Source organism: Acomys russatus, chromosome 29, assembly GCF_903995435.1.
Source record: "Acomys russatus chromosome 29, mAcoRus1.1, whole genome shotgun sequence".
Classification (NCBI taxonomy): domain Eukaryota; kingdom Metazoa; phylum Chordata; class Mammalia; order Rodentia; family Muridae; genus Acomys; species Acomys russatus.
Window position 1 is genome coordinate 40,384,881 of NC_067165.1, and position 20,240 is coordinate 40,405,120.

Below are 20,240 nucleotides of genomic sequence, written 5' to 3' on the forward strand. Positions count from 1 at the left end.
TTAAAAGATCTAATTCCAATATGTAATCTAACTTTTTAAGTCCCTGAACTTTACGATATTATACAATGTTCATTACTTGATAATAACTAACAACAAAAGGTCCCAATTCAGTTACGAAGTCCTGGAAAATTAACATAGGTAAGCATGACTAAACAATGTAATTAGCAATCTGTCAGGAATCAGCCAGTCATGGTGGCTCACACCTATGACCCCCATATTTGGGACACTGTGTGGCAGGAAGAGTAATGAGTTCAAGGCCAGTCTACAACAGTGTCAGGACTGACGATGCTACAAGGCTATCTGGCAAGACTCTGTCACAATCAAGCAAATCTTCCTGCAATGGCTTCAAGTACACCAATACAATCCAAATCCCTCAGCAGGGAATCTCTGATGGGAACTAGAAAACTGAACAAACTATGTAAGCAATGGTTAAGTTCTATATTGACAGGAAACTGACCCATGACGTTCTAATGTGCAGTGATAAGAGGAGCTATGGGAAATTCCCAAAAGACAGTATGAAGACGGTCCTCAGAAACTTTGCAAGTTCTAGAAGCACTACCAACCCCCGCCACGCTGTAGAACACAGCAGAGAGCTGCAGCCCTGGGCATCTTTTAAATGGTCTTCCAACAGGCTCAGTACGAGGTCAATCAACTGCTGGGTCAATCTGAGGAACCTGGCTTGGTAACGCGCTCCAAGGTCCGATTTGGTGATGTTGATCCACAAGACAAAAAGCAATGGGCTCTAGATCTCACCTTCCTCCTCCTCCTCTTCCTCTTCCGTTGTTTCTGCAGCCAGAGATCGGGTCTCCACCTGCCTCTGCAAGGCCTGCAATTTGCTTTCATAGTCCTGAATGAAAAGAAAGGGCAACATGTAGCGAAGGGAGGAAATGAGAAGGAAGGGAGGAACGAAAGGAGCGAGCGTTGGGCAAGCACAGACAGCAAGGGGCGAACACAAGAGAGGGGGAGCTGTAACCCACACAGCAGGATCCAGAGGAAGAAGATACCAGCGAAGAGCAGAGTCGACATCACCTCCTAGAGCCCTCTCTCCTAACTATTCACAGGCAACATAATTAAGACTAGATTTTGAAGCTCCTTGTAAAAGCCCATAGCACCAATGAACTGAAATAATTGTTATTCAGAAGAAACTTTACTTTAAATGTACTAGTATGTGAAGTAAAACGGGTATGAATACAAACCATACTTTTTTTGTTTTTGTTTTTTTGAGTCAGGGTTTCTCTGTGTAGCCCTGGCTGTCCTGGAACTCTCTCTGTAGAGCAGGCTGGCCTCAAACTCAGAGATGTGCCTGACTCTGCCTCCCAAGTGCTTGAATTAAATACATGCACCAGCACCACTAGGCTTACAAATCAGATTTATCTTCTGTTTCATCACCTGATCCATGTATTTTCTTATTATCATTATTTAAATTGTGTATCTATGTGTAGGACTGCACATGTGTGAGTGCAGGAGCCTGAAGAGGCCAGAATAGGCTGTTGGATCCCAAGGAGCCAGAGTTACAGGAAGTTGTTAGCTGCCCCCTGATGGGGGTTCTGAGAGCTGAACTCATGTCTTCTTCAAGAGGAAGACGTGCTCTTAACTACTGAGCAATGCTCCATGTCTTTTCTCTTCAGCCTTACTTCATGTATTTTCAATACAAATAGTATTGCCTCAAAGGGGGCAATGTTTATTGGATGATGGGGAAAACATTCTTGTTTCTTTTTAAAATTAACATTTATTATTATTAAATGGGGATAAATATTGGTTCTAATAATAGTCTTATAATTCCAGAAAGCTAAGTCTTTTTTAAACAATAATTTCTTCATCTTTAAAAATTTTAGTAAATGATCTTCCTACCAAACAGCTGGAAAAGAACAGATAAACCTTCTAAAAGACATGTCAAAGTCTTCTTAAATAAAACTATGTTGGCCGGACGTTGTGGCACATGCCTGTAATTCCAGCACTCGGGAGGCAGAGGCAGGTGGATCTCTGTGAGTTCGAGGCCAGCCTGGTCTACAAAGGGAGTCAAGGACAGCCAAGCCTACACAGAGAAACCCTGTCTCAAAAAAAAAAAAAACAAAAACAAAAACAAAAAAAACTGTGTTAGTAAAATGGCACTCAAGTGTATACATGCATATACATGTTTCTGTGTGTGCATAAAGGTATGCACATATATGTAGAAGCTGGAGGTTGCTGTTGGGTTCCTTCTTTATTACTTTCTCCATTTAAAAAATTTTAAATTCTATTTATTTACTCATCTGCTTATTATAGTGTGTGTGTATGTAGGCATATGTGTGCTGCAGTGAGGTGGAGGCCAAATAACAACTTTTAGAAATCGGTCCTTTGCTACTGTAGTGAGAATGCTGGAATTTTGGTTTCTTTAACACCACCACCCCCCCAAAAAAAATCCCACAGAAATATTCTAAGAATATACTTTTGTTTTAATCCCAGGTGTGGAAATATGGGGCTGCTTCACGGCAGCTGACTATGATTTGCCTCATGCTCTAGCAGAGGTGTGGTTTTGCCAGTGGCAGATACTTTCTGTGATTATGTGATATTTGGAATTCTGGGAACTTTTCTGAGGGTATAGAAACGCTCGAGCTCCACCCATAGGTCAGTGGTCATTGGCTACTCAGGGAGGATGGTTGTGGTTTGTTAGTAGTCATGCTCAAAGAAGAAACAAAAGGAATGAAATTAGATTCAGGGATCTCTCTCCACCACCCGTCCCCTCCCTCTCTTCTCCTTTCTCTCCTATTTAGTGATAGGGAGTAAAATGGGTGGGTGGGTGGGTGGAGGGGAGGTGTGATAAAGGGTAGGAAAAAAGAAGAACCCACAAAGTAGCAAAGACCAGGTACAATCTATCATGCGGGCTCCTGAGACAGGACTCAGTCAGCATGTTTGGCAGTAGGTATCTTTACCTGTTGATCTGTTTTGCCAGCCCATAATAAAAAGATTTTTGTTGGGACTGGGGAGATGGCTCAGCAGTTAAAAGCACTGGCTGCTCTTCCAGAGGACCTGAGTTCAATTCCTGGCATCCACATGGCAGCTCACAACTGTCTGCAAGTCTAGTTTCATAGGATCCGACACCCTCTCACAGACATACACGCAGGCAAAACACTAATGCAAATAAAGTAAATAAATAATTAAACATGTTTTTGTTTTGTTTTTTGAGACTGGGTTTCTCTGTGTAGCCTTGGCTGTTCCTGAGCTCACTCTGTAGGCCAGGCTGGCCTCGAATCTCCTGGTGCTGGGATTAAGGAGTGCGCCATCCTTGCCCAGCGTAACAAGATTTTACAAGTCATAACCGATGATTCGATGTATAAATGTTGAACTGGGTCTCAGATTAAAACACACTGTCTTCTAAATGAAATGAGATTTTTAAAAAATGGCTGTATACTACATGATGAAGAACTAGCATTAAATTTCTTAGAGGATAATCACATTAATAGAAAAACTTTGATTTTAGGAGATATACATCTAGAAGCATTTAGGAGCCAACTATTATGATGTCTCTAATTTTTAAACTGATCAGAAAAAGTAGATAAAGTAATCAGGGAGCTGGTGAGATGGTTCAGGGATTAAGAGCACTTTGCTCTCTTCCAAAGGACCAGGGTTCAAGTCCCAGCACTCACATGAGGTGGCTCATAACCACCTGTAACTCCAGCTTCAGGAAATTCAATGCCTTCTGGACTTGCAGGCACTGCAGTGCGTATAAATTCACGAAGGCACTTCACACATACACTTAAATTTTAAAAAAATGAATAAATCAATCTTTTAAAAAAATAAAGTTTATTGTACCATACATCTCAGCTTCTCTGTATTCTTTTTTTTTTCCCCCTTCTCTGTATTCTTGAAATGTTAAGTTGGGTAGCCATTAAGTGTTCTCCCCTTAAAGTCTGTTTATTATATGAGATTCTTCCAGCAAAAAGAGAAATGCCTGCTGTTTCATCTAAAAATCATCAGGTGAAAAAAAAAATCAACATTTTATCTTGGGGATTTCTTCAAGAATAAGTCTATAAGCTGGTCAAACTACCAACACCCCCAAAAATCTTTAGACTCTGCCAGCTAAAGAGTGAGGATGGCGGGGGCTGGAGAGATGGCTCAGCGGTTAAGAGCACTGTCTGCTCTTCCAGAGGTCCAGAGTTTAATTCCCAGCAACCACATGGTGGCTCACAACCATCTAGCTATAATGTGGTATAATGCCCTCTTCTGGCCTGCAGGTGTACATGCAAATAGACCACTCATATACAATAAACAAATAAAATCTTTAAAGAAAAAAAGAAAGAAAGAAAAAAAGATTGAGGATGGCTTTCTCTCCATGCTCCAGCCAGGCCTCAGTGAGAATAAAAGATCTCTCATCACCCTCAAGATGGTGGGAAAACCAACCTCCAGCTGAATTTTGATTATAATTTGACAGTTCAAATAACAATACCATTTTTTGAATTAAAACCCTTTCCCAAACCTGGCTGCTTCTGAGTTTCCAAGGATATCAGTATGGCACAGTGAGCTGACTGACACGGGTGTTAGAAACCCAACTCCAGTCCTGTATAGTCGCCCTCCAACCTCTCGACTGACGTATTCTGTGTCCCTACTAATTACCTGATGCTACCGACGTAGAGGTTAGGAAGAAAAAGGTCGCATTGGTGAGGGTAAAGAGATGATAAACAGTCGACATGGCACACACTACGTTTAGTAGAGAGAAACATTCTGAAGAATATGAACCAAAGTAGACGACAGCTGAGGGATGATCGTGGAGAAAAGAGGGATCGGGAGGAATACTTTCAGATTAGGTGGTAGGGAAAGTGAAATCAAACTGAGGTTGCTTTCATTCCTAGAGGCACCTGTTAGGATTTTTTACAGCATCCTGCGTTTTTACCTGTTGTCCTGTATTGTCCAGTATTGATAAGTACCAGTGTGGTTATCTGTCCAGTGGCTGCTTCTCCATAATTTTGAATTTCACAAGTCGGGGAGCATACTGTCATTTACCACCCAAGCATCTGGCACATACTTCTCTTGCAAATTGAAACAGAGAGCAAAAGGACTCAAACAGGGAGCAGCACACCTATTGTCTGGACCTAACCATATGGTCAGGCAAGCTTAAAGTATCACTAAGGACTCGGGGTACACTTTAGTGATGGAGTACTTAGTTGCCTGACATATACAAAGCCCCATCTGCATCCCCAACACCAACTTTCAAAATGTTACTATCTGCCTTTTTACAGGAAAATGTTTTCCAACCCTATTTCTGCCTCAACAGTTTTAGATTTCAAAGGTGATCAGACATCACTTAGGTACTCTGGATGCAATGATCAAGCCTCACGCCAGACCTAGTCAATCATTAATTCTGGAGGTGGATCCAGCAGGCTGTGTTCTCACGAGACTTCTGGGATACTGTGACATGTTACACTTGAGACTGACTGCTCTGAGTCCTGTATATGTAGGTGACTGGTGAAATGAACACAACAGATAAGGCGGGCCTTATACTATTAGCTAAATTCTCATGGAAGAGCCAAGCAAGTGTATAGAGAAGTCTGTAATTATTAAAACAGTGTTTACAGAGTGCGTGTCTAGAATGCACCAAACCTTAGGTTCCATCCCTAGCACTGTGTGGATAGACTAGGCGTGGTGGCACATGCCTGTAATGCTAGCACCAAGGAGGTGGTGGGAGGAGGACCACAAGTTCAAGGTCATCTTCAGCTACATACAAAGTTCACAGTCAGAATGGGACACATGAGATCCTATCTCAACAAATTAATCAATCAATTAATTTGAGACAGGGTCTCACTATGTAGCTCTGGCTGTCCTGGAACTAGGTAGACTAGGCTGGTCTCGAACTCATAGAGATGCATCTGCTTCTGCCTCTCCAGTGCTGAGATTAAAGCTGTGCACCACCATGCCTGGTTAAAAAATAACTTTTTTTGAAAGTGAGTTGGGATAGGAAGAGGTGGGACAGAAGCAGAGATTTGGAAGATAAGCACAGTAAGAAACAAGCTGCAGTCATGAGGAAGTGTAACTGAGCAGGAACAACAGGCCAGAGGTATCTGTCCTGTGACATTAAGACATGAAATCAGAGGTGGGCAAGTAGCCCCCATATGTAAAGCCTCGTAAACAATGCTACAATTCAGATTTGAAAGCGTGATGGGAGACTATGAGGCCACTGACAGGATGTGACTTGGATTTTAAAAAGATGACTCTGGTTACTGCACAGACAATGAACAGCCTGAGTCAAGAACAGAAGCAAAGGCCCAAGTCAGGCTTCCAGGTGACGGATGAGGGGTGGCACAGCTCCGTCTCTCTCAGCTGACAAGTTAAGCAAAATTGAAGACATTAGTTTTCTGGGCAGGCAGCTTTTAACAAGAGACTTGGGTTCAAATGTCAAGTTAAAACGAGCAAGCAACCACAGGAATGGTGACATTCACCCATACCCCAGGTGACACCTCACTGGTCAACATTTAAATGTGCTCCTCATCACCAGAAAGACAAATCTTAATGTCTGTTCCCCAAGGATTCAACAATCTTTTGTTTGTTTTTGTTTTTGAAGACAGGATTTCTCTGTGTAACAACCCTGGCTGTGCTGGACTCACTCTGTAGACCAGGCTGGCCTCTAACTCAGAGAGATCCACCTGCCTCTGCCTCCCCAAGGGCTGGGATTAATGGTGTGCACCACCACTCCCGGCTCAACAATTTTTTTTTTTTAAAGCAAAGGTTTAAAAATTTTTTAGATTTATTTATTTTATGTGTATGAATATTTTGCCTGCGTGCATGTATGTGTAGTGTGTGTGTCTGCTGGATCTCTGGAACTGGAACTGTGGTGCAGGATTCAAACCCAGCTCCTCTGCAAGAGCAACAAGTGTTCTTAACCACTGAACCATCATGCCACACTCCTGTAACTTCTTCTTCTTCTTTTTTTTTTTTAACTTTTGTTGTTGAGACAAGATCTCATGTAGCCAAGGCTGGCCCACGAGATCTCTTGTCTATTTCCTCAGTGCTGAGATGACAGGAGCAAGCCGCCAAGCCCAGCCCAGGACATTGTTTCTAAACTCAAAATAGCTCTCATCTCCTTGGCACTGCTTGAGAAACACTCTTTCTCACCTGGATTAAGTAAGTAGCAACTTCCCAACTGGTCCATGTGGCTCTCAATTTGCATGCCCACAATCTACCCTTTATCCTGTGACCACAGTGAGCTTTCTAAGAGCTGGATCTAACAAAGGGATCTCCCTGTTGACAATGAGTTGGTAGTTTCTCGTGCCACGGTCTGGTCCCACCACCACAGATGTGGTTATCTGACCCTCTCAGGGAAGTCACATCTCCCCATCCCGACCTGCTCTCTTCCTCACTGATCCTTCCTTCCCTTGTTGTTCTTAACTTTGGAAAATTCTCATTTGTACTGTGGACTTGATCTTGGCTCAGGGCTTCCTTCCTCCCATTATCCTTTCTGGATGTGGCTCTGCCCACACAACCATCGCTGCATGCATATCACACCACACTAGAACCACCTCTCTATCCCAGGACACTAGGAGTCTTGAAACCTCTACTAGTTTTTCCCAAAGCAGAAAAATACAAAGTACTTGAAGGGGAAAGGAAACTGGTCCAGAACAAGTCAAGCTTAGCATCTCTTACAACATATTAAGAACTCATGCATATGAGCTGCATATGTTGTATTTTAATTTGCAAAGCACAATTGTGCTAATTTTCCAACTTAAAAAATTTTTACTAGGTCAAAAATTTGGGGTAGTTTATTTTTATTTTTATGTGCTTTGGAATTTGGCCTGCATATCTGTGAGAGGGAGTTGGAACCACTGAAACTTGAATTACAGACAGCGGTGAACTGCCATGTGGGTGTTAAGAATTGAACCTCCATCTTTTGGAAGAACAGTCAGTGCTCTTAACCACTGAGCCATGTCTCCAACCTTTGGCCAGGTCCAAATTTTTTAATAAGACCAATGGTTCATTTAAAAAAAAAACACAATCAAAATTCTAATTTTTCATGGTTCATCTTTAGTAGACTAATAATAATCTGAGTGGAGAAAAACAGAGGCTATAGTAGAGAGAAAAGGTTATGTCACTTAAAATAATTTCAAATCATGACTACGCAGTGAAAAAAAACTGACAAAAAAAGTATTATTCTTACTCATACATGATGAAATTTAAGAGAAAAAAAATAAAGTATAATTTAAAGTATTTTCTTATCATTCTGTGATACTAGAGACAAAACCCAGGCCTTTGTGTGGTAGGTTAAATGCTGGTATGCCACTTAGCTACACTGTGTGGTACCAAATTTTATAAAATAGAAAAGGACATTAAATGCAGGTCCATACAAAAATATAAAGAAAATGATATTTGGCAAACAACTGTCTTAGGATGAAAAAGCAGTAAATATGAGGCAGGAAGAGACTGAGTAATCAGCATTACCTTATTTCACTTTTCCCTCCTCCAGAGACAAATCACACTTAAAAGATCACTCCAAGTTCTATTTAATGAGGACTTTATTTTTTTTTAATATTACAAACTAACTCTCCCTTTCTGTAAAGGCAGTCTTACACTCAATCTTCAAGCATTGTTTTAAGAAATTGAGAGGAAAACCACAGTTCATCAGTAAGAAGATTCACAACTTCTTTTTACAGTAATAATAGGAAAAACAGTACATGTCACAACCTAAAGTGGACCAAACTAAGTCTACCTAAAGCAGATTTTAAAATCTGGGGAAGATGACATCAACTGGACACTTAGGAAAATTGTAATGAGCTTGTCTCTCACAGTACAGAATACATGCTTTCTTTGCGCTGAATCTAAGACTCCTTCATCATGGTACACCAGACCACAGGAAGCTTCCTCTCCTCTCAGGCTTCTGTGTAAACCATTAAGGCAAGTCAACAAAGGACCAGTAAGGCACCGGCTACAGCAGCTGCCCATGGGAAGCCCAAGGAACTTCCTATAATCTGATAGCATTCGGGGTGGAGAACTCAGTGTTTTGTTTTTAGTATCTTACATCTAAAGCACAAAAGGTCATTTCAAGTCACATCAATGTAATAAGCAATTCTTTTTCATTCCCTTTCCTCTGAAAGGACAAACAATTTGCTGTACTAGAAGAATCAGAAGCAAGAATAAAGGAAAAGCCCTTTGGTTTAAATTTATTAACCAGATTTTCTAACTGTCCATAAAATTGCATTCTGGTCTGGAAAACAATATCCAATTAACATAGGACTCTACTACAGTCCCAGTAATGCAAGGTCACTTATAATTTCCCAAGGATGAGCACTTTTCTCCATTTCACAATTACAACACTTAGAAACATTTTTATAATAAACTAATGTTTTAATCAAGACAATTTCTCTTTGGTCTTGTTTAATTTAAGCTGAGGGAGAGATTCCATCACATATTTTTTTAAAAAAAACCCTAAACAAACAAGAAAACAAGTTGAACCTGGCGTCACCCACCCACCTCCAACTCCAGCAATTGCAGAAGCTGAGACAAGAGGGTTACAAGTGTAAGACCAGCCTGGGCAAATCAACAAGACTCTGTCTTCAAGTAATAAGTGCCCACAAAGCATGATGGCATTATATGCTTGCTCAGTGAGTCAATCAAGCAATCCTGTGCACAGTTTTCTAAGGTAAGTGCTCCCAAATGCATGAGAGAACATCACTAGCAGTGAAACCTTGCTTCATTTCTTCCCTGGCTGTCTAGAAAGTTAGGGCTTCTTTAGATGTCTGGTTATTTCAGTAAGATTAGCAGATGAAGAACCAAGGTAATTCTTTGGACTATCCTGTGGGCATAACAAAAAACCCACATCTGTACATGAAAGTACTACAGTGTTCTTCATTCTAATGTCAACGTGGGGAGTTGGCTCAGTGCCAGTGTTTAGTAGCAAAGGCAAGCATTTATCTGTAAGAAGAACCTATTTTTGCTACAGATTTGGAACCTAAGTAATTAATACTTTTAATTTTAGAAAATGAATTTTTTGACAAACCCTAAAGAGTCGGTATAATTATGTGTAAAGAAGAAAGAAAACTGTAGATTTACACAGAGGTTTTGAAGTGACTGACTGCAAGTAGCCTACACCAAGAGTACATTCAAACCAAACAGCACAGAGATTGTCATCTCAGTGAAGTCCACACACAGCAAGCATCATTCACCCAAATTGAACCTGCCAAACAAATTTCCGCTGAAGACTAGAACTATTTTAGCTATGAAAGCAAAAATATTTCCCCAAATTTCTTTTTTAAGGAAAAAAAAAAGTTGGAAGCAACTTTGCGTGCATTCAGACAGCATTTTCTTAGAAGAGAAAAAAAAGTCCACTACAATCGAAACTAATGTGCTCTAATAAAGCATAGTACCCACACACAAAGCAGGGGGAAGCATAAAATGAGTCTCGAGGCCTCCTTGAGTGCTACGCTCTCTCGTCTGCAAGCTTTCACACCACTGGAAGACAGATGTTTGGCACATGACTTGGTGTGACTTAGAAATCTTCAGTATTGTGATGTCTGGCGATCTCTAGCTCTTCATAACTGGCTCTTAGAAAGCTTCTGACAAGTCCAAGAGATGAAGTGTCTAGCAAGCCAGACATTCTTTTATTTTTCCATTAAAATCCACCTTTTCTTTTTTTTTCTTTTTCATTATTTCGTTGTTTTTTGTTTTTGTTTTTGTTTTTTTTAATTCAAAGAGGATTTTCCCTCCATCAAGGCAAACTGCAAGCACAACATGGTGAAGTGAGGTATTGACAGGAAAATGACTGTTCCTCAGGACCTATCTTTCCTTGCTAGAGGATCTGTACGCATTACTACTGTTGACCAGGAACAGTTTACTATATATACCATCTCCAGACTATCTCAACAGCTATTAGAAAAAGGCAATGAGGAGGTATATATCAGCCTTCTTGCCATGTCCCATCTCTTCTTTCTCTCACCAAATAATCTTCTTAGAAACTTACACACATTGCTCAAAGCACACATTTTTCGTTGGTATTTCTGTTGGCATAATTTTAGCAAATATAGATCATTATATGTGTGAGATAGTCAGTAAACTTCAAGATACAAATCAAATAGAAACCCAAACACTGCCAATTTAACGATTTTAGAGTTCTGAGATATAGATATATTCTGATACATTAAAAAGTACTGAATCAGTTCCTTAAATGATGATGTGTGAGATGCAAGCTGTGTAGGGCAAAGTATGTCTGAAGACCTTGGCTTTGAGCTTGTAAAAATGCCAGCTATATTTGATGAAAAGAACAGACATCAAGATGAAATCTAAAGCCATGTCCACACAATTGCATGTTATTTTTCAACCAATCTCTAATGTTTATAGGGAATAAGAGGCATTTATTTTATATATATATGTATCAAATTCCTCTTGTGAGTGTTGGCATAAACTAAGATAAGAGGCAGGCCTTTTGCGACACCAAATAAATTTCTAAGTACTATAAAAAAATTAACAAAACTTACACCAAAACAACACAAGCCAGTGTAAGTACATTAATAATCTAGGCACCATGAAAGAAAGTACACAAGGCCTTGATATTTTATGCCAAATTCTAGAACCTGCCCACTGATAATACACAAGCAAAAGGGAGGCATCAAAACATTTACCAGTGTTTTACATCCTAACAATAAAAACCAGTTAGTATTCGTATGAACACAACAGTAAAATCATAATGCATATAGTGGGCACCAACTCAATCTATGAGCTAACATTAACACTGCCTGTTTCCTCTGCTACAGCTTCAAGTTTGTCCAGTAATTTAACTATACTGTGGTTTCTCGGCCAGCTTTGAGATTGGGTGCTGAGAACTGTCTCCTCATCCTTGGCGGGGTCACAAGCTGGCCACAGTGGTTGGGCTTGTCAGTCTGCTTTGGACAGCAGTTGGCTGTGCTGCCCTCTACCTGACCTCCAGTGTTGTAACTACAGTAAGACTGACGGTGTTGGTGAACATGACGCTTGGCCTGGGAAGTTTGCAGATCAGCAGTGGGGTGACCACTGTGGGAGTTCACTGACTCCGAGGAGGCAGCTGCCTGGCAGCGCATGTTTTTCGGTTGGCCATTGTTGAGAGAATTGCTTCTCCAGCGCAGCTGAGGTGGTGGCTGTTGATTGATAATGTGCTGTTTGCTAACCTGGATATGCTCCTGACTTCTTGTGCCCTGAGAGCCCCATCCTGACTGGGGATCTTTAGATGCTGCTCTACCCACTTTTTCTTGGCTCTCTTCTTTACTTGTTTTTCTTCCTTCTTCATCTTTTGGAATTCTCAGCTCAATAACCTCATCTTCTGTTATAATAATATGTGTCCCTGGACTCCAAGAGTTTCTGTGTTTAGGATTGCTCTTGAAGGGGAAGCGGGGCTTCCGGTTCTCAGGAGGGATGAACCTGTGTGGTACATTCTGCCGACGGAGCTGCTTTGTTATCTCTTGTTGTTGCAGGTTCTTAAACCGAATTTGTTCTTGCCTCATCCAACGTAGCCGTCCACGTCTAAAAGCTGGGTCGCCGTTCATCAGCTGGGAAACGCGTTCATCTTTGTCTAGTTCTCCGCTCTCTGCCTTACTGACACCATTATCAGAGATGCTATTAGCACCAGCAACCAGGGGCTCTTTTGTTTTATGGTTTCCTTGGCTCTTCTGTTCCTGAGATCCAATCAACGGCAAGACTTTCTCCATTTTGAGCATTTTATTTCTTAAGACTTTGATTTCTTCATCTTTCATATTATTTTGCTTTTTGACTTCTTGCAAAATATCTTCCAGCTTGTCTATGTGAACCTTGAGGTCATCTACATCTGTTCCACCTTTCCCGCTGGCCATCATATCTTCAATCTTCTCGTCCCCGACCCCAACAGTGTCCCAGACGTCCCTGGCCACTGCCCTCCAAGAGTCGCGCTCATTGGGATCTTTCTTCCCATACATGGCACAAAGTTCCTTCATCTTAACAATAGCCAAGGCTTCGATTTCCTGCCGACTGTGCCTGAAATCATTGAGGGCAACCTCATAGCAAATCTCTTTAACAGCCTGAATCTTAAGATCTGAGATGGTAACCCACTTGGAATCTTTACTCAGGCGCCTTCTTTGTGGGATCTGATACATTTTAATTGGTTCTCGTTTCTTTCCACTGCTGGGAAGGCCACACTTTTTAACAATGGTTTGTAACTTGCTGGGAGGTAGCTTTTCTCTCAGAGAAGTAATCAGTTTCCAGCTCTCTTCACAGGACCTCTTGTCAGAATCGTCCCCGCTATCAGAATCCGCGTCCTTTGGAGAAACAAAATAAAAAAAATGGCCCCCAAATAACCAAAATTAAAATGTAAAAATGAAAATCAAATTGAAGAAAAAGCAAGCAAAACGCTTTAACCAAATTTAAAAACAAAACAAAAATCTAAAAAACAAATTGAAAAACAAAACAAAACAAAAATCCCAAACCAAAACACAACCTAGATGAGGAAATCTATTAAAACCTACGCATATGCAGATTACTATCAACATAAAGATTTTTTTGTATTCCTAATTCAAATGCTACTTTCTGGGGTAAGTGAACTGTATTTCTTGGAGGGCTGACAGTCTCTCACTCTAGTCACAGGAATTTAGCAGTGTGAGATAACTCCTCCACCATGCCAAGAACACAAGTAAAGCCCTGAGTCCCACGCATGCTAACAACCCATGCAGCCACGCTCCCGCATTTGCCTTGGTTATTGCTGTTGTCTTCCAGACTCTCCTTCCCCAAGAGTGAGCACGGATGTCATATAAAGATGTGATGAGCAGCAGATTAACAAAGGTTAGTAAGGCTGCAGGATGCCAAGTTTTGCTTAGCTTTACTAAAATGAGCAAACCTAGAAAAGAGTTAGATAGAAAGTAGAGAAAGAAGCAGACAGCGACGATGTTAAAGTGTTAAGAGCTGCTATTTGCAGAACATGGAAGGTTCTTAGCCCTTTCCCGTTGGGTGGAAGGATTTTGAAGTTGGTCTTTCTAGAAACAGATACTGGATTTGCCATTTTCTTTTGCATAGTAAGTTAATCCATTTCATCTGTACATTAAGGTTACAAAAAAAAAAAAGCACCAGGGAAAGAAGAATCACGTCTTTTTTTTTTTAAACACAAGGCAGCCAATAAAAGCTCCCTCTAAAATTTTGAGAAGTTACCAAAAGAAAATTTAAGCTGGTCATCAATCCACCCTTCATTAAAACATAATTTAAGTGAGTCCAGGGCAGCCAAGGCTACATAGAGAAACCTTGTCTCAAAAAAACAAAATCAAACCACAATTTAAAATTCCTGAGTAATATTTTAAACCTGTTTCCTTGGGACAGGGTGCTTGGGCCTTGTACATGCTAGGCAAGCACTCTACAACACTTTTTTTTTTCTTTTTTTCTTTGAGACAGGGTTTCTCTGTGTGTAGCTTTGCCTGTCCTGTAGACCAGGCTAGCCTGGAACTCCTAATAGAGCTCTCCCAAGTGCTGGTTGCACCCGGCACTCTACAACTTTAATGTAACAGTGTATTTCAGAAGCTTATACCCACAGCCTCAGCACATAGGAGCCTGAGACTGAAGGATTGCCACAAATAGGACAAGCTGGGCTTAGTGTAAGATTATCCCTTGATTAAAAAAAAAAAAAAAAAAAACAACCAACAAAAACTCTACATACAAAAGAAAACAATTCATGTTTTCTGCATAGAAAACCCATGTGAGTTCCAGCTACTTGACGACTACTGCTTTTAAGTGACAATGCTGCCAACAAAAACAAAGAATACAGTCTGTATACAAAACAGAGATATTTGAACTGTTTTCAGTTATCTGAAGTGCAACATTGATTCTTCTTAAAACACAAGGGAAAAAAACAAGCCTAGGCTTAAAGTGTTACAGCTTCATAACAGATGCAGGTTCTTCTTCTTTCTTTAAAAATATTTATTTATTTATTTAATTGTGTGTGCACACAAGTGCTGGCTACATGTACTTATGTGCATGCACCATGTGCGTGCCTGGTGCCTGCCAAGTCTAGAAGGGGGGCGCTGGATCCCCTGGGGCTGGAGTCATAGGCATTTCTGAGCTTTCATGTGGGTACTTGAAATTGAACCTCAGTCCTCTGGAAAAGCAACAAGCGTTCTTAACTATTGAGCCATCTTTGTAGCCCAAAACGAACTGTTCTTTGTCCGCCCCCCTTTGTTTGCTTCTTTTGTTTTTGTAGACTAGGGTGGCCTCGAACTCACAGAGATCTACCTGCCCCTACCTCCCAAGTGCTGGGAGCTCCTGGAAATTAAACCCAAGTCCTCTGGAAGAGCAGCCTGTGTTCTGAGCTTCTAAACCATTTCTCCAGCTCTCCTAACCAACTGTTTTTAATACAAGTTATTCTTCCCTGTAATTATCAAAACTGTTTCTTGGTGTAGCCCTGGCTGTCAGGGAACTTACTCTGTAGATCAGGCTGACCCTGAACTCAGAGATCTGCCTGCCTCTTCCTCCGGAGTACTAGGATTAAAGGCGTGCACCACCACTGCCCATTAAAGACATCAAAACTGAATAGTGTATGTTGTTTTCAAGACACAATTATCTGTATATACGTGACCTTGGGAGGGAATTAAAAAATAGTATCTGCAATAATGACAATGATTGGGCTTTTGAATTTAAAAATACTGCTGATGATGATCTGCATTTCTTCTAAATAAATAGGTACTAAACCCACTTATGAATTTTACTTGAAAATTTAATAAGGAAAAGCAAATTAAGGCTAGCTTACGGATGCTATAATTTGGAACTGTATATGGTATACGCATGTATGCACATGTGTGCAGACCAGAGGTCTATGTTAGAGATCTTCCTATCATGTCTCTCTACCTTGTGTTTTGAGACAGGGTCTCCTACTAAACCTAGAGCTTGCCATTTGGACTAAACTGGTTGATAATGAGACCCCAGAATCCACCTGCCTCTCCTCCCCAGGTTAGATTGATAAATGCCTCCATGTCCGGGCTTTACGTGGGTGCCGGGGGACCCAAATGCAAGTCCTCATGCTTGCACAGCAAATATGTGACTCACTATGACATTTTGTTCCGTATTCTCCTTTTTAGTAAAAAGGCAGAATGGGAGCCTTAAGTATAGCCTAGCGACAGAGGGCTTGCCTAGCACGGGCAAGGCCATGGGCTCAATCCTAGCACCCCAAAAGAGAAGACGTGGGAAGCTAATATTTCTCCCCACCCCCACCCCCACCCCCGTTGCATGTGTGAAAGTCAAAGGTCAATGTTCTGAGCTCATGAGTTCAGCTAGGCTGGCCAGCCAATGATCTTTAGAGATCTAACTATCTGCCACCTCTTAGGCTGGGATCACACACAGGCCTGAGGTGCCATGCCTGGCTCTTCCCCTGGGCTCTGGAACATGAACTCATGCCTGTATGCCTGTGCAGCAGCTGCTTTAGTGACTTAGCAGCTTCTCAACCTCAAGACAACATCAACAGGAAGAGGAAGAAGTATGTCTCACTTGAATGCATTGTTTTTTCAACTATATGAATTCAGTTTTATGGAACACAAATTATCTTAGATTCTTCCACATAACTATCATTTTATTTCTTGGCTGCTTCCCCGCAACCCCACCCCCACCCCCCACCCCCGAGACAGAGTTTCCTAGACTCACTTTGTAGACCAGGCTGGCCTCGAACTCACAGAGATCTGCCTGCCTCTGTCTCCCGAGTGCTGGGATTAAAGGCGTGCGCCACCACGCCCAGCCTGCTTTTCTTTTATAATTGCTTAGGGATAAAATGAGTATTACTGAATTTAGGAAATGACAAGTATTCTAATCAATATTTAAGCATCAGACTTGAGAAATCAAAGATACCTTTAAACTCTAAAATGAAACAGAACAGTCTACATAAATTTTTAAAATTCAAATTAAATCAAGTTGTCATTATTTTCTTTATTTTTAAAAATACTAGTATTTTAAAATCCTATTAGCTCTACAGACTATCTCCTCTTTATAGTTCAAATTTACCACCATATCTCATTCTACCATGATACAAAAACAAGATAAAAGTCTCATTTCAACAAAAAAGGATTTAAAGCTATTTGAATTCACTGATTACAGAGCTGGAAACACTACTTGGGCCTTGTCACTTCCCCTGTCACTAAGTGAGTCACCCCATGTTCACTGCATAACAAAAGCATTATGGGCCTGCGGTAAAGTCCCACAAATAAATAAATATATACAACTGAGAAAAAGAAGAGACAGGAACACGTGAGAATGCAAGAATGGAAGACACAGGCATACAAGAGACTAACTGCAAGAGAATGCTCAGAAACAGAAAAGTGAGAGGCATTTGAGGAACTGCCATTACAGAAAATTCATGAATTCCAATTTTTAAAAGTTTTGAAATGAGCTGGGTGAAGTGGGAGCACTCTGGGAGGCAGAGGCAGGTAGATCACTATGAGTTCCAGGCCAGTCTGGTCTACATGAGTCCAGGACAGCCAAGCTACACACCTGTCTTGAAAAAACAAAAACAAAAACAAATGGGCCAGCCTGTGGACTCTGAGTTCCAATTTTAATACTGTCATTATGTTAAAAATTATAGTACTCAATACTTGAATATAATTTTTATCTAAAAATAATTTATGAATATTTTTAAACTTTAAAAATTTAATTTAAAAATTAAAAATATTTAGTAAAAACAACAACTTTTTCATATCCTCTCAATCTTTAAGGTTGACCAATATGGAATCATAAAATCACATTTTCTATTAGTATTATTACTGGTAAATTATCTTTAGGCTAAAAGTGTTAGATATCAGTTCCTCTCAAAGTCAAGAAGCATATATAGAAGCCAGCTAGACTTCTGAATGGAAAGTGCTTCCTTGCTGGAGGGAACTTCTCTTACTACCCTGGCTTATCTATAGACAGACAGAGCAAATGGCAGCCAGGACGTTATGACCTGACGACTAGAGACCTTCCCGTAAAAGCCAGCAGGAAGTACATCTAAAGACACCTTACTTTCTCTTTAGTAGTCCTTCTTTCTCCTTTCTTCCCTTTTTTTTCCTTGGGGTTGAAACCAGAGCCTTTATATGCTATGTAATCGCTGCCCCTCTAAGCCATAACCGCCTGCTCTTTTGTTTGTTTTAGGCCTGTAGGCAGTGTCTGGTTGAACGGTGTAAACTTGCTATGCACTTGTGATCCTCTGGCCTCAGCCTTGTGGATATGAGAGTTTCAGTTGTGCTGGGCTCCATCTCTGTCTTTATGTCAAGGCATAAAGTGATCACTAACTTTTGGTAATGAAGAGCACCAGACACTGTGACTCTTTTTTTTTTTTTTTTTTTAACTTTATTACCCTTTAATGCCTACTTACTCACAGTGTGTTCCAAGGCCACTAGCATCATCACCATCTGGGAACTTCTGAGAAACTCAGAATCTCAGATCCCACCCCCCATCCCCCTGGCCTCAATCACTACCTATGTTTTTAAAAGATTCCCAGTGATTGAGAGACACTGAAATAAGTCAGAAAACTCAAGTTTAAGGTTTAGATCCATGACTTAGCAGGCACGTAAGGCTACTCCGGAAGCCTCAGTCTTATCTATGACCAGAAGACAATGTTCTATAATTCATTTACGTTTAGTCTTAACTATGACCAGAAGACAACATTCGATAATTCATTTACATACACATCTACCGAGCAGTTGTTGCAAAGATCAAGTAAAATGATACATGCTAAAGCTCTTTGTAAATTACAAAGCACTGTATGTTTAAATAGGAGGCACCACTGTTAGTAAGTAGTGCTTAATTCCCTTTCTTCCTTGATGTCTCACAGACACATATACATAATTATCATAAAACAAATCTTTCAAGCCCTAACCATTACGGCCAAAGCCAAGAGAGCCTCCTAGAGATGCTCTCCCTGTAACACTGACATCATCTTGTTCCAAACACTTTATTTATTCTTCCAATATATATTTTTGAGGACATGTTATAATTTTAAAGATAATAAATTAACTGGTTTAACCCACTGCAAAGCACCAAGTGCTCTGATAAAAGCTGTTTTTGCTTAGTGTCTTGGCTTTCATGGTCCACAATGCAATAGTTCTCCAATGGAACAGAGCATGGCAAAGGCTAAGACATGTGTTGTATTTCACATTAAAGGAAGAAGCCAGAGTCCTTCTCCCTGCTTTCGCATTAATGCCTTCTTTTCTTTTTCTTTCTTTCTTTTTTTAAAATGATAACTTCCTAAAATATCCATTGTATTCATATCTCTCTTTGTGGCCCTGAAGTCCTGAAACTCACTCTGTAGACCAGGCTGACCTCAAACTCATAGAGATCCTCCTGCCTCTACTCCCAAGTGCAAGGATTAAAGGTGCACATCACCACATCCAACACTATGGACCTTCTTACTAATAGGGCTTTGTGGCTGGCCTTAAATATTAAAACCTACCAAGAGCAATTTATTTATTCATGAGTCATTCTTATAAAACCTTGGAAATCAATTATAATCATAAATTGCTAACCCACTGTGGCCGAGATTGTCAACTGACCTTCCAACTGCCTCTCCAAATCCTTTCTCAACCCGGAGCCAACAGAGTCCCTCTCCTGAGATGAGTATGCAGCCCCGCTACACTGGTACCACAAAAGCCACTGAGAACCTTACTGAGATTTCAGACTCCATGCAGGGCAACAGAAAAGGATTAACACATGCAACTGTGCAGCAGCAACACTTTTAGACACAGTTTAACTTAAGAGAAAAGAGAAACAACCTGCCCAGCACAAGAACAACCCCACATCAGCCTAAGAGCAGAGAATTAGTACTATCAGGTGGCCGGAAACAAAACCAAGGCAAACTCCCACCAAGTTCAAGATAAATCACTATGATTTAAATGACCACTGGTGCACATTCAAAAGGCACTACCCAAAGGGCAAAGGTGTCATAAAGCTCTCATTATTTCTTCAGAAAGCTCTTGAATGTGACAGAAGATCTAATTTTAAGAAATACAAGGTACAAAACAGTACCTCTATAGATGTTTTCTCAGAATAAGATTGCCAGTTCTCCACTAAGAAAATGTCGGTTAATGTGTGGCGCCAATGATAGCCTGCTAGAGGTGTGAGAGCAGCTGCCCTTCCCCGTAGTTGCAGATTCAGGACAGATTCCTACCAGTCTCTGCTGCTCCAGAAGAAGATCAGCTTCCTCCTTCTCCTTTTTGTAAAGGATCTCCATTTCCTGCAGTCTAGAAGTAAAACAAACAGAAAAATAAAAATAAAAAAAAAAAGAGTAAGTTATGAAATCACAAGGCTGTTGTGAAACTGCTACATGTTTCAGAGTTGGCATA

The 20,240-nt window shown here is 40.6% G+C and overlaps 1 protein-coding gene across 1 annotated transcript in view; it reads right to left on the bottom strand.

Moving 5' to 3' along the window:
• Positions 1-20,240, bottom strand: part of Kif1b (kinesin family member 1B) — a 133,037-nt gene that overhangs the window by 46,113 nt on the left and 66,684 nt on the right. Inside the window, exons 22-23 of the mRNA XM_051172190.1 lie at positions 20,066-20,138; positions 754-847 (exon numbers count right to left, since the gene is read on the bottom strand). Of these exons, the coding sequence (XP_051028147.1) occupies positions 754-847; positions 20,066-20,138 (167 nt within the window). The remainder of the gene's footprint in view (positions 1-753; positions 848-20,065; positions 20,139-20,240) is intronic.